Source organism: Sceloporus undulatus, chromosome 6 (genome assembly GCF_019175285.1).
Source record: "Sceloporus undulatus isolate JIND9_A2432 ecotype Alabama chromosome 6, SceUnd_v1.1, whole genome shotgun sequence".
Classification (NCBI taxonomy): domain Eukaryota; kingdom Metazoa; phylum Chordata; class Lepidosauria; order Squamata; family Phrynosomatidae; genus Sceloporus; species Sceloporus undulatus.
Window position 1 is genome coordinate 2,884,965 of NC_056527.1, and position 13,743 is coordinate 2,898,707.

Genomic DNA, 13,743 nt, shown 5'->3' on the forward strand with positions numbered 1-13,743 from the left:
GAGATTGTGTTGGGTGGAGCGGCTTGAATTTCCAAGTGAAACAAGCCAAAGGGGGTTTATGCATATGTGCAAATCCAAAGGATGAATGAATGTGGGTTATGGGGAGAGGGGCAGAAGATTGTTGTATTTCTTATGCCCCCACTATAGGAAAACTGTTGGAGCAGTCTTAAATTTGGTTAAATTGACTTGTTTGCTTTACAGTATCTCTGTCATATAATTTGCTGAGGTATGGTGTTGCCATAAAATGTTTACAAAACATTCACAAATCTGCCTAGGATAAATATATTAACAATACTGTTTAGTAGTATGAATTCTGTCTATGAAGTAAAATGTCATTTTGGAATCCACATTTTGGATGGGAGAAACACTTCTCTACAGTCCCCTGGGAAAGGAAAGGCTGTGAAGATCTTGGGGAGATCAGGAAGCCTGTTTAAGAACAAGGAGGCAGAATTAGGAAGGATGAAGGGGCTGGCTAGGCGTCAAAGAGGTTTGCATGCGGTGATGGTAGCTTCATACCTCTGAATTTAGTCCAGTAAATTTACTCTCCTGGTGCTTAGTGTACGGACCTTCTAAAGTCATCTGTTTCAGCTTCTGCACTGCCTTTACAGACGTTCTCCTTCTTGCAGACCTTTGACCAAGGTGCTTGTCAGCCAAGAGTGATGAAGTAGTTTATAGCCAGTGCACTCGCCCATGTCATACGCAAGTGCACTTTACGCGGCTTTCAGGATATGCTGAAAGCCGTGCGGGGAGGAAGGGGCAGCACATCCCATAGGGACAAATGGGGTGCACACTGCCGTGTGCACAAGCCCCATTAATTTAAATCTGGCTTGAGCATAGGCATTATTTGTTTTGTGCGGGGGAGTCTGGAACAGATCCCCGCGTAAACAAAGGGCGCACTGTACAGCATTTAAACATAACACTTCCACTGAAAATGAGGACTGGATGATGATGAGATTAGCTTTATTCAAACCCTGCCTTATCCTTAAAACCTGGACTCAAATTGCAAATCAAATAGATTATAGTATAGTTTAAAATATGCAAATGATCAGCATTATAATAGAACTAGGTCATTAACAATACTGAAACAATCAAAACCTTGCACTGAAAACAATAGAAGTAGTTCAGAACAGTACAATTAAAACAGTATAGCATTCTCTTATAAGCTCTTTCCTTTAAAACATTCAGTTCTAAAACCTGTCAGATTTTTAAAATCCTCACCTGGTAATGGAAGGACAGCAGAGAGGAGAACATTCTAGCCTCCCCCCTAAAACAGTTCCCGAGCCTAGAGGGCAGCCACTGAGAAGACCCTTGCTTTTTCTTTGTTTAAACTGTTAGAGACTTTGGCAGTCTCCCCTTTGCACTTTTAATTATTTCTCTGGCATTAAGTCAGTCCCAAAGAACCTTTGTACCCATGGGAATACTTGTGACACATGTAAGTCCATGGCAGAGGCATAGCACCAAGGAGAAATTCTTGGCTGACTTTCTGCTCCTTCCCAGTTCCCAGTGGACACTCGAGAATCCAGACCACGGCTGGCGGACGACATGATGAACCTGAGCAAGGAGTCGGGGTCCCTCAGCGATTCCATCACAGGCAAGACTTACATCCCCATGTCCGAGTCAGAAGAAGTGCGCCTCAGCCAGAACCTCCTGGCACTGTGGAGGCGGAGAGGCTCCTCTTGGCCAGAGGGTCACTCCCTGCCTGTGGATTCCCATCGGGAAGCAATTCTCTCTGCCATTGAGCAGAACCCTGTGGTGGTGGTAGCTGGGGACACAGGCTGTGGGAAGACCACCCGCATCCCCCAGCTAATGCTGGAACACTACATCCTGGATGGGCGTGGGGCCCAGTGCAATATGATCATCACCCAGCCCCGGCGAATCAGTGCCATCTCTGTGGCCCAGCGGGTGGCTCAGGAGCTGGGCTCTAACATGAGGAAGAACGTGGGCTACCAAGTGCGGCTGGAGAGCAAGCCGCCTGCCCGGGGAGGGGCCCTGCTCTTCTGCACAGTGGGCATCCTTCTGCGGAAACTGCAGGGAAACCCCCGGCTGGAGGGGGTCAGCCATGTCATCGTGGACGAAGTCCATGAGCGGGACGTCAACACAGACTTCCTGTTGATCCTGCTGAAGGGCATCCAAAAGCAAAACCCCAACCTCCGGCTGGTGCTGATGAGCGCCACAGGGGACAACCAGCGCTTCTCACAGTACTTTGGGGATTGCCCTGTGGTCAAGGTGCCAGGCTTCATGTATCCGGTCAAGGAATACTACCTGGAAGAGATCATGAACATGCTGGGGCGTCACAGACACCGGCACTACGAGATCAAGGTGAGCTTAGGGCACATTCACCTCATTTGTCTGTCTCTTTCTCTCTCCTTCCACTGTTCTGAGCTGTCTGCTTAAGAAAATGTAATAACTGCTGTAAGAAATTCTTACAGAATTTACTCCTGCTGTCCTGCAGTCTCCTCACATTCTTCCCTACAGTAGTAGACCAGCCTTCTGGAGTTCTCACTGCTCCAGGGTGGTCAGTCTCTCTCCAGGGCTTCAGTTCCTGGTTACTGAACCAAATCTTTGCTCCTCTTCATTTCTCCCTCAGCAATCAGATGAGGAGTGTGTCCTAGACCTTGAGCTGATCACTGATCTCATCCTTCAGATTGATGCCCATGGAGAACCAGGTACATGTTGGCCTCCTGTTGTTCCCATCTTCCTCTTCTGCTTCAATGGGTCAGTGGGCTTCACTGATTCACAAACAGAAGGAGGCAGAGTCTGTAACTGTGTCTGTTTTCCCAATTTAAAATTTCATTTAGGACAGAAGGGTCTGATAACAACCAATCCAAACTAGTGGGGAAAATGCAAAGGGGACAAAGTTTTGAAGTGGTGGTGATGCACTTTCTCCATATGAGCAGGAGAAGGGAAGAATTGAGTAAGAGCCAGCTAAATTCTTGTACAGTAGCTTTAACCTTAACCAGAAGTCAGCAGGGAAGGTGAAGAGCTCTGGAAACCTTACAGTTGTAAAGTTCCAAGCAGGAGCTTGTGGGCCAGAAGAAATACCTTAGAAGCCCTCTCTCTGCCACTGGCTTTCTGGGAAGTTAGACCTTTCTCTGAATCAGGAACAAAGCCCAGAGGCAGCCACAAGTTCAATTACCTTTCTGAAGCACAGCTTTCTCTGACTAGTGCCATTCTGGAAGACCCCCATGAGCACTCTTTGCTTGCCACTCTGAGCAATCCATGTGAAGGAAGATAAGAATAAAGCTGCAGCTTCCTTTTCTTCTGTGTTGCAGGTGGGATCCTCTGCTTCCTTCCTGGCTGGCAGGAGATCAAAGGAGTACAGCAGCGTCTCCTGGAGAGTCTGGGATCTCACAACAGCCGTTATCTTGTCTTACCAGGTCAGGAGGCTGCTATTATTTTCCTTAGGGTGGGGTGGATGCCTGTGCAGAAAGAAGACAGTGAAATATTCAGCCCAGCTGCCTCAAGGAAGGCCTCACTCAAGATATATTGATGCCCCACCCACTGAAGATGGGAGAAGATGATGACAGTCTCTTCTCCCTCCTTATTGAACTCCTTCTCCCCCATTAGTTCATTCCAACATCCCCATGATGGACCAACAGAACATCTTCCCACGTCCACCTCCTGGGGTGCGAAAGGTTGTCCTGGCCACCAACATTGCCGAGACCTCCATCACCATCAACGACATTGTGCATGTTGTTGACAGTGGGACTCACAAGGAAGAGCGCTATGATCTCAAGACCAAGGTGGGCTTCCTCCTCTTGCTCAGAAACTCTTTCTCCAGTACTGTGCTGTGTGAATGTTGGGTTGCATCTGCACTTTGGGACTGCATATGTGGTGAGGAAGAGTTTGCATTTTACACGGCACCATCTCATTTATGTCTCTGGGACAACCTAGGATCCAGTATTTCGTGTTCTGCTGTTAGGTTGGAGCACTGTTCTCTACAGAAGTGTTTTTTTGACACTCGTTGGCACTAGAGCCAGTATGAGTTTCATCTCAGCCAATCCACATGCCAGATGAGATTGTAACTTCTTTTTTTATCCCCAGGTGTCGTGTCTAGAGACGGTATGGGTATCCAAGTCAAACGTCATCCAGAGGCGAGGACGTGCTGGACGCTGCCAGACAGGCTTTGCCTACCACCTTTTCCCCCGCAGTCGCTTGGACAGGATGCCCACCTTCCAAGTGCCTGAAATACTCCGCACCCCACTGGAGAACCTGGTGGTTCAGGCCAAGATCCACATGCCAGAGAAGACGGTAGGTGGAACATGCACACATCTTTCTCTGAGGTGGCTGTAAAATTTGCTGGGCTCCTCTTCACTGCCTTTGTCTCTCCAACTGGTTCTTGTGGGTTGCCTGGGGGCCTCAGGGTGTACTTAGACCAGGGTTCTCCCATGGTAGACCTCAGTTTTTTGTCTAGTTGTCAAAAGACTCATGTACTCAAATCAAAATACAACTGTCTGTGGGAAGGACAGGCTTGTGCCTTGGATCCCAGCCTTCTCCTCTTCCATGTTTATCTCTGCCCAGGATTGTGCATGTAGTAAAGTGGTTACCTGGTGATGCAGTCCAGGCATATCAGTCTTCTAAACAACCCCAATTTGCAAGCAGCAAACATACATCAGAAGATTTAACAGTCAGATCAAACAAAACCAAACAAAAAAAGAGATGTTTTTGCCTATCAGCCCACTTCTATCAGCCAATGATATTGATAATCCATCTCATGTTTAGATTTGTTTGACCTTAGTTATTAAATAATTTGATGCATAGTTTGCTGGTCATTGTTTGTAGCTGTGTTGCCAGTAGTGCCTGGGGTATATAAGCATGATTGCACACTCTTTCCTACCCCCCCCAAAAAAAAAAAAAGATTGGCCATCTTTAGGTTTCATAAGCTGCCAGCATAGAAGCATGATGAGGTGATTGTACTGGTATCAAGCTTTAAGATTGCATCTAGAAGCCATTGCTGAGCAGTTGGGACAGTTAGGTCCATGTGATCTAAACCTTGGTAATGGTACTCTTCTCTAACAGAACCAAAACTATACCTGGAAGATACTGAGAAAGCTCCTTCCCTGTGTTTCTTTAGTGGCAGTGTAGGACTCCCCTTATGGTGGTGATCATGCAGAAAGGTGCAAAGGCCAGGGGTAAAAACCATGAAAATGTTGAGCGGGGACAGCTTCTCCCCCCCCCTTTTCCCCCCTTAAAACTTTTTCTCCCAGAAAAATTAAAGGAAATGGATTGTGAAATGTTTTCTTTTACAGTAGCAAATAATGTATTTTAAGACAAGAAAGTCATTTATTTGCTCTCCCAAATAATTTCTGAACACTATAAGATGAAGATTTTTTCATAAGGCTATGCACAGTATTGTTCTGTGCCTTCAGGTTTCTCACTTAGAGCAACCCTAAGATGAAGTCTCAGCAAAATTTATTCAAAGAAGGTTTGCCATTGCCTTCCTTTTGAAGCTGAGAGAGTGACTTGCCTACAGTCGCCCAGTGGGTTTCCATGGCTGAGCCAGAATTTGAACCCTGTTCTCCCAGAATCATAGTGCCACAGTCAAATTGCTACACCACATTAGCTGCCATGTACAGTATTAGATCATTGCAGTCTCACATCTTGTCTTGTTTTTCTTAAATCTTTTTATGGAAATGAATGCAGTATGCCTGCTTGACACTATGAAGGACTAGAGGAGACAAAATAACTTTCTTCATTGTCCTTATGTTGATGGCTTGTGTTTTTACTGGGTTATTTTGGTAGCTCCTCATAAAAGGCCAAACCCAAAAAGGTTCATTATTACTTTTCAGGGTGTTCCTCGCTGTTATTGCCCTGAATCTTCATTTATAACAAAAAGTATTTTAAAAAATTAAAAAGTAAACTATCTAAATAAATACTTTTATTTATTTATACTTTTAATATACCAAATCAAATTATACAAAATACATTTTATGTTCCTAAATCACAAAGTAACTTTCAGTCTGTGAAGGGTACTAATATCACTTTTCCCCCAATTTTTCTGAAAAATTCCTCATTCTTCTTCATGAGAAATAGTATTTTTCCATTTTTCTTTTTCAAAATTTGCAATTTCTGAGATTTTTACATGTGTGCGGTTTTTGGTCATAGGCTGTTGAATTCCTCTCCAAAGCCCTGGACAGTCCAGACATCAAAGCTGTGGATGAAGCAGTGATCCTTTTACAAGAGATTGGTGAGTGATGGGAGAGTGGGAGGCTCAGGTTGCAGGTGCAGGCAGACCAGGGCTACTCTGTGGGTCTTTATGGCTACTGAAGGTGTGTGGCCGATAGGGAGAGTGATACTCCCTTTCCTCTGCTGTAGACTGTAGACTTTCCCTCCCAAGCATGCCTTTGCTGACCCTGAGGCCCTTGCAGGTGTGCTAGACCACAGAGAGGCTTTGACCACCCTGGGCAAGCGCCTGGCACAGATCTCCACAGACCCCAGGCTGGCCAAGGCCATCGTTTTGGCTTCCATCTACCGCTGCATCCATCCGCTCCTGGTTATTGTCTCCTGCCTCACACGGGATCCGTTCAGCAGCAGCCTGCAGAACCGTACAGAGGTAGACAAGGTGAGATGCGCCGTCAAGACAGATGCTTGGCAGACGGAAACAAGGATGGGTGAGAGAGGGTCTTCTGGGTGTCTAAACAGACTCCTCTGTATTCTCTAGGCCAAAGCTATTCTGAGCCGAGAGAGTGGCAGCGACCACCTGGCCTTTGTGCGGGCAGTAGCAGGATGGGAGGATGTGCTCCGGCGCAGAGACAGCCGTGCCCGCGACAACTACCTGCAGGATTATCTTCTCTATGCGCCCAGCCTGCGTTTTATTAATGGTGAGTCTTGCAGAAAGGGAACAGGTGTCATACTTGCCATAGAGTAGGAAGCTCGCACAGTCCATTGCTGAATTCAGAGCCTTCCACTTTTGTGAAGATTTGGGGCTGTCATTTCTAAAGTGGGCAACTTGTGGGATGGATTATTTTGACTATGATAGTTTATAACCCAGCTGGGAATCATGTATCCTCACACTTGTTTTTGAACCACAGCTCCCAGCATTCCTCATCAGCATTAGCAGTGCTGGCTAGGGCTGATGGGAGTGGCAGTGCAACAACACCTGGAAAGTCCCACCTCAGTTAACAGTGACAGAACAAAATATTGGTGCTATAAATTCGGCAGCAAAATCCAGCCTGTGGCCCAGTAGCCTTTCATCATGGCTCTAAATACTGGGGGAGTCAGCAGGCTTTGTTTCCACAGACAGGTATTTGCAAGGTTGAACCATTCTTCCATTTGTGGCAGAACTTCTCAGATTTCCCCTGCCAAAATTCAAGTCTTTGGCTCATCTTGCTTTAATAAGTTTCCACAGTGTTCCTTGTGAGAGGAAGAGTAATGTGTTCTCTATTGTGGGATTTTACTTCATGTTATAAATTGGAGAATATTGGAGTACTTTCAGAATTCTGGTTTACATTTAGTGGCTTTGTTCAGAGCACACAAATGATTTCAACAGCATTAAGACACCTGTTGTAGTTCTCTTTTTAAAGCATGGAAGATGAAATAATTATTTTGTTGGGATTTTAGAGTTGTAGACTGTTTGAAGTAAGGTACTAAATAATAATAAATAAAAGTTTTATTTATATACCGCGCCTTCCCCAGATCAGGGCGGTTTACATACATTATGCATAAACATACAATAGATTAAAAAATAAACACACCATACAATTATACAATAAGAATAACAAACAGTTAAAACAGCTAAAACCCCATTAGCCCATCCTCATGGCCACGGAAGAGGTGGGAGGCCCTTAGGAATTTTTTTTATGGGGGAATGTTTCTAGAAATGTTTCACTTGCAGTGTGCGTGGGACTGGCACCATATTTCTATCCAGCAGTCAGCCCAGTTTCGTTTCCTGAAAATTTTCCACAGACCAGCAGCCAAAAGCTTATGGACCATCACTGGGTCCACACACCACCACTTTGAGTAGCCCTGTATTAGACAGCCCTTGGGGTTAAGTGACAACTTACCTAGATGCTTGGTTTGCCTGGAGTGTGTCCTTCTCTTTTTCTCTTTTTGGCCCTGAAAAACTGCTGCCTCCTCCTGATGTGAAAATTGGAGACTTGGGTTCAGATTTGTGGCAGAAACCAGCAAGTGTGGAAAGAAAGGGAATGGTAGCAGCTTGTGTCTCCCTGGTTTGCAGAACAACCTCACAAAGAGCCTTTTTTGCAGCTTCCTTCTACTGCTTTAGGTGACCTGCCTTCCTCCCAGCTCTTTCCTGACTCTGAGAAATGAGGGAGGCCCTAGCTATTGTAAATCATAGAATCCTAGAGTTGGAAGAGACCCCAAGGGCCATCCAGTCCAACCCCATTCTGCCATGCAGGAACTCTCAAAGCCCTCCTTGTGACAGGTGGCCATCAAGCCTCTGTTTAAAGACCTCCAAGGAGGGTGACTCCACTATTCTCTGAGGGAGTGTGTTCCACTGCCGAACAACCCTTACTGTCAGGAAGTTCCTCCTAATGTTAAGGTGGAATCTCTTTTCCTGTAGCTTGTATCCATTGTGCTTGGAGTGTTGGAGTGCTCTTTCTCTCAGCCCTCCCTCTGCCCCACAGGGCTGGTGAAGCAGTTCTCAGAAAACCTCTATGAGGCCTACCTGGTGCCAACTCCCTCGGACTGCCTCTTGCCATCATCGGTGTGCAACCAGTACAGTGAGGAGGAGGAGCTGGTGAAGGGTGTTCTTATGGCTGGGCTGTATCCCAACCTCATCCAGGTAAGAGCATCCTTTCCATGGAGCAAAGAGGGGAAGCTTGCCTGTGGTGAGTAGGCCCCTAAAGGATACTCCTCTATTGCTGTGAGCATTGGGTTAGGCAGGATAAGCCCATGTCTTCCCATCCTACCTTTTAGGGAGTGATACTACTTACTCCTTGGGATGTAGGCTTCTGCCAATGTACCAAGTTTCAGTGTAGTATCTGGAGACAGGCAAACTGGTGTGGTTGTCTTTTCCAAGGGTATCACAGAGGAAGCTTTTTCCTATCCCACTAAGAGAGAGAAAATGTGACCCATGTGGCCTCCAGGACAATTTTCAAACCCCCATGGCCCAAAACTTTTATTGGAAAATAATTGTCACCCAAAATGCCTTAAGAGCCATTGAAAACAATTTCACCTTGTTTTCCCACCCTGACTATTTTAGGCCCAAGAGAAGCTATTTTCCAACAAAAAGTGACCCAGAAGTTGGCTTCCTAGTCTTCCTGTTTGAAAAAAAAAAAGGCTCTCCTGGGTTAGAGAGGGCTCCAAAATTGGTGAAATTACCCCCATATACATAGGCTGAGAGTAAAAACATATTCAAAAAGAATTTGGGGAAGTTTTTACTTCTGTGATGATAATGGAGCCCCCTAATGCCTGTTTTCTACCCCTTGCACTAAGTAATATCCCTTCCCCAGAAGTAGAGCACTCTTCCCTTGTAGGCGAGTTTGTTGGTGAATCTCGGGTGCCAGTGAGAAGCACCCTAAATTTGTAGGGGTCACCAGTGAATTTCCAGTGGTCTCTTCTCTATACAGGTCTCTGTTGTCATGCCATGTTGGAGATGTTTGCTTTTCCTTTTCTCTTTCAGCATCAAATGTGTGCCTGGTCCTTGTTTTCAGTACACAAATCTATGCCTTGTCCTTATTTTCTGTGGGATCCCCTCAGCCAGTCTTGATCATAAATCCATTTGCCCATTTTCTTCCCAGGTGAGGCAAGGCAAAGTGACCAGACAGGGCAAGTTCAAGCCCAATAGCTACACATACCGGACCAAGGCTGGCACTGTTCTTCTGCACAAGTCAACAATCAACAGGTGAGTGGGCCAAGTCCAGGGATGGTTCAGCTCTACTGGTCTTGTTTGGCAGGAAAAAGGGGATGGGAGCGGTGCCTCAGGTGTCAGATTGGTCTTTCTTTCTCCCTGTAGGGAGGCCTCAAAGCTGTACAGTCGCTGGCTAACATATTTCATGGCAGTCAAATCCAATGGAGGGGTGTTTGTGCGTGACTCATCTCAGGTGCACCCACTGGCTGTGCTGCTCATGACGGACACAGACATCCACGTGCGTGGTAAGTGAGGACCTCTGCCTGCCTGCTTTGTTAAATGTTACGGAAGGGACTGGAAACACCCAATAATACTGCCCTCTCAAGTTGGCTTGACTTATGAGTGAGTCCTGGACCATCCACAAGTCTTGCTAACTTGGGGCATCCAAGGCACCCTTGATTAAATCTATCCAAATGTAATGTGGTCTCCCTCTTTCCTACTGCCTTCCCCTTTTCTCAGCATTACTATGTTTTCTAGCGGGTCAGGTTGTCTCGCAATGTGTCCAAAGCACAATAGGATAGTCATTTTGGCTTTTAAAAATAAAAAATTGGTTTTTTGTGGGGGGTTTTCGGGCTCTGTGGCCATGTTCTAGAAAAAATTTTCTTCCTGACATTTCGCCAGCATCTGTGGCTGGCATCTTCAGAGAATGCTTTGCCTGGAAAAAGTTAGGTGTATATATACTGTTTGAGCCTGGGAAGGCAGGAGTGATTTGCATGTGGATTGATCTGTGCTGATGGCTGGCCTCAGGCTGGGAGGCTAATGCAAATGAGGATTAGTGTCTGCTAATTGGTGATCATTATCTGCTGGGAAAGCCCCTGACTCTAAATGGTTTCCCATTTGCATTTGCTGAGTCCTTATTTTGCTATTCCTCGGGACTAGTAGCCAAATTTTGTTCACTTTAAGGGTTTCTTCTTTCCAGTTGAAATTATCCAGATGTTTGTGGATCTCAATGGCTTCCCTGTGCATCCTGACATGGAAGTGGTTGGCATGGTCCAGAACGTCGGTGTTTTCAAACAGTATTTTATGCCCAGGATGGTTAGTGGCATGTTCTGCTACTGCTGATTTTTCTGGCTGGCCCAGTCTGCAGTGTCTCTCATGTTCCTTGATTCTTGTTTTCACACTGCGTTTGGTGGTCCCTATGTAGACTTGTCCGCAGCTGCATGGTATGCGCTAAACTCTCACAGCCGCAAGACTGGGCCACCTTTTAACAACCCCTGGAAAAGGACACACAAATCTTTTTTGGATTAAACACATTGGGCTTGTTTGAAAAGTAATACCTTTCTTTTCTTTCTTTTTTTTTTTAACACATCATGAGACTCTGTTTTTGACATCTGTCTTTATAAAGGGCCAAAAGGACTACTGATCTACAGCAGCCTTAACAAGATATGCCTCTTACAGGCCAAATGTTGGCTCTTGAGTTATTTATTTGGTATCCCACTTCTCGCGCCAACCCCTAAAATGAGACTTAACAACATCCCTCTCAGATCTATCATGCTGTTCCTCTGGAGAATTTCCCGTAACCCAAACTATTTCATAGGCACCTTTGGTTATATTATCAGTTTGATCATGAAACTCACTGGGTGAACTTGAATAAGTCACATTCTCTCAACCTCAGGGGAAGGCAAAGACAAACTTCCCCTGAACAAATCTTGCCAAGAAAACCCCACAGTAGAGTCACCATAGGTTGGAAACAATTTGAAGGCACACAAAAACAAATTTTAACTGGGTTTATTTGTTTTTGATTGTGTTGATACTTTAACATCCTGTACCCTGCCTTGAGGAGAAGGGAAAGAAAGAAAATTATTATTATGTAAATTGACATTCAGTGGTCCAAAGGATTGTGAGACACTAGTTTATGCCTTCAGACATACAATGGGGAAGGTTTTGACTCAGGTTTCTCACTCACCTGGACATCACTTTGCTAGACCTGCTACCTCTAGCAAGGGCTGTAGATGTGAAATGCCTCCTCCCCCATCCTTCCTGCTGGATCAGGGCACTTTCTTGGGTCCTACTTGGGGATTCCTGTCTCACTTTCTCCTTTTCCTTTTTTCCCTTTAAGATGATGGCTGGCGAGCAACTGTCTCCCTCGTCGATAGCGACCTCCTTGTGCTGGAAGGGGACTCCTACACCATCCGGCTTCTGCGTGATTTCCGCGTGGCGCTCTCCAAGATGGTGGAGACGTGCCTTTGCTACGAAATGGCAGCTATTCCTGGGGATCTCCACCACCAGCACAGCCAACTCCTGGACATCCTAGTGGATCTACTCAAAGGGCCTCCTGGCAGCTTTGGGGCCTAGACCTGACATTTGCCTCCACCGCCGTCACTGAGGATCTGGACATGGGGACTTGTAATTTGTAAAAAAAAAAAAAAAAAAAGCTGTTGACAAATGTTTATTTAAATAAAGTTCTATTTATCCCTTATGACATCATCTCTCTCCATCCCAGAAGAATCCCCCTCCTGTTGGTCAGCCATTGGCTTGTCCAGGGGGTTGCGGAGAAAGCGCCAGCTCCCACGCACACGTAGCTGCAAAGGATGCCAATTCCAGTTGTTCCTAGCCCCCAAAGGACAATGTGATGGATGGTGTCTGCTCGCTACCCTTGTTCTTGTTGGCCCTGACCCCACGGGTTCTCCACGGAAGGACAGGATTTCTTTCTACTGGCCTGGAGAAGAAGAGCTTGCTGCGCCATGGCTGTTTGCATCTGAATGTGTCACCAGGTTTTACAGGTGTGAGAGAGATTGCGCACTAAGGCAGCCTTCAAGTAGGTGCCAACATTCCAGTTGGACTGGTGGGTGCGGAAACCCTTCATGGTTGCCTCTCCTGCCAGAGGAGAAGTGGCACTGTGCATTTGGGGCAGGAGACTTTGGTTGTGCATTCCAAAAAAGCAGTCCAGTGTTAGTTCTAGCAAAGCTAGTCTTTTCCTGGGGCAGAAATAGGCCAGTTCCAGTAGCTGAAATGCAAAGGATGCCATGTGTCGCACCACCCTACAGCTGCTACCTTGCTGTGTCAGGAACGGGAGAGTTTGTCCGCTCTCACTCTCTCTGTATTACCAGGGGGAAAGGAGAGGTTTGAGTATGATGATGCTGCTATTGCTGGTGAAATGCACAGCTCTGTTTCCAGGATTGCCCCGTTCTCCCTTCCAGGCCAGGTACAGAAGGAGCTCCTCACCATGTGGGATAGAAAGGTCCTTTGGAAGCACACAGAAGCCCTGTGAGCTCTTGTGTCTTTACTTTGTTGGAAGTGGAGGCTGTGAAAACCCTGTCTAGGAGTCTGATCTTTCCTGTCATGGGTGAATCCATTTTTAAAGCGCATGGTCACCCATTCCAAACTGACGCTCACCTTCTCCAGTCCACAACACTCCACTCCTTTTTTCTCTGCCCCTTTTGGTTAACTGCCATTTGGATCAAAGCCCCTTTTGTTCCGTTACAACATTGCCTTGTGTCTCTTCCATGCATAGTGAAGAAATATGGCTATGAGAACCAGGACAGCAGCAGCAGCAAGTACAAAGGAGACGCTCTGCAGACATTGCTGGACTGCCCTTCCAAAGGGCTTTAGCCAGTGGTGAGGATGATGGGAGGTGCTGTCTAGCCATGTCCAGAAGGGTAGGCGCTCCCCGTTCCTGCCCCAAGCAATGTACAGCAGCATTGTTTTTGCATCTCATGTGATCCTCCCACTCTTTATCTTTTTCTCTCTGCCTTTGTGTTTTCTTTTGAGCCTAAGTTGTGACAGTGGGGGACACATTGGAGGACATGGGAGGAAAATACCCCAAAGCGGGGGTCAGTTCTGAGCTGGTCTGGGACTCTGATGTTGGGATGCTTCCATGACTGTTAACATGGTTCTGGATCTTTTTATGAACTAGTCGAGACAATAAAAAGAGGGACAAAGTCGTCACTGCCTTGGCTCTTGGTGTTGTCTGGCGGTTGTGTGTGTGTGTG

At 46.3% G+C, this 13,743-nt stretch overlaps 1 protein-coding gene across 8 annotated transcripts in view; it reads left to right on the top strand.

The window, feature by feature from the left end:
- DHX30 (DExH-box helicase 30) overlaps nt 1-12,233 on the top strand; it is a 37,655-nt gene extending 25,422 nt beyond the window's left edge. For all 8 annotated transcript variants that reach the window (XM_042474858.1, XM_042474860.1, XM_042474855.1 and 5 more), the window contains 12 exons: nt 1,498-2,319; nt 2,588-2,666; nt 3,273-3,377; nt 3,568-3,743; nt 4,045-4,251; nt 6,106-6,187; nt 6,369-6,562; nt 6,662-6,821; nt 8,586-8,743; nt 9,702-9,805; nt 9,917-10,056; nt 11,871-12,233. In XM_042474858.1, coding sequence (XP_042330792.1) covers nt 1,498-2,319; nt 2,588-2,666; nt 3,273-3,377; nt 3,568-3,743; nt 4,045-4,251; nt 6,106-6,187; nt 6,369-6,562; nt 6,662-6,821; nt 8,586-8,743; nt 9,702-9,805; nt 9,917-10,056; nt 11,871-12,106 — 2,463 coding nt within the window. In that variant the 3' untranslated portion in view covers nt 12,107-12,233. The remainder of the gene's footprint in view (nt 1-1,497; nt 2,320-2,587; nt 2,667-3,272; nt 3,378-3,567; nt 3,744-4,044; nt 4,252-6,105; nt 6,188-6,368; nt 6,563-6,661; nt 6,822-8,585; nt 8,744-9,701; nt 9,806-9,916; nt 10,057-11,870) is intronic.
- Nucleotides 12,234-13,743: the final 1,510 nt, after the last annotated feature.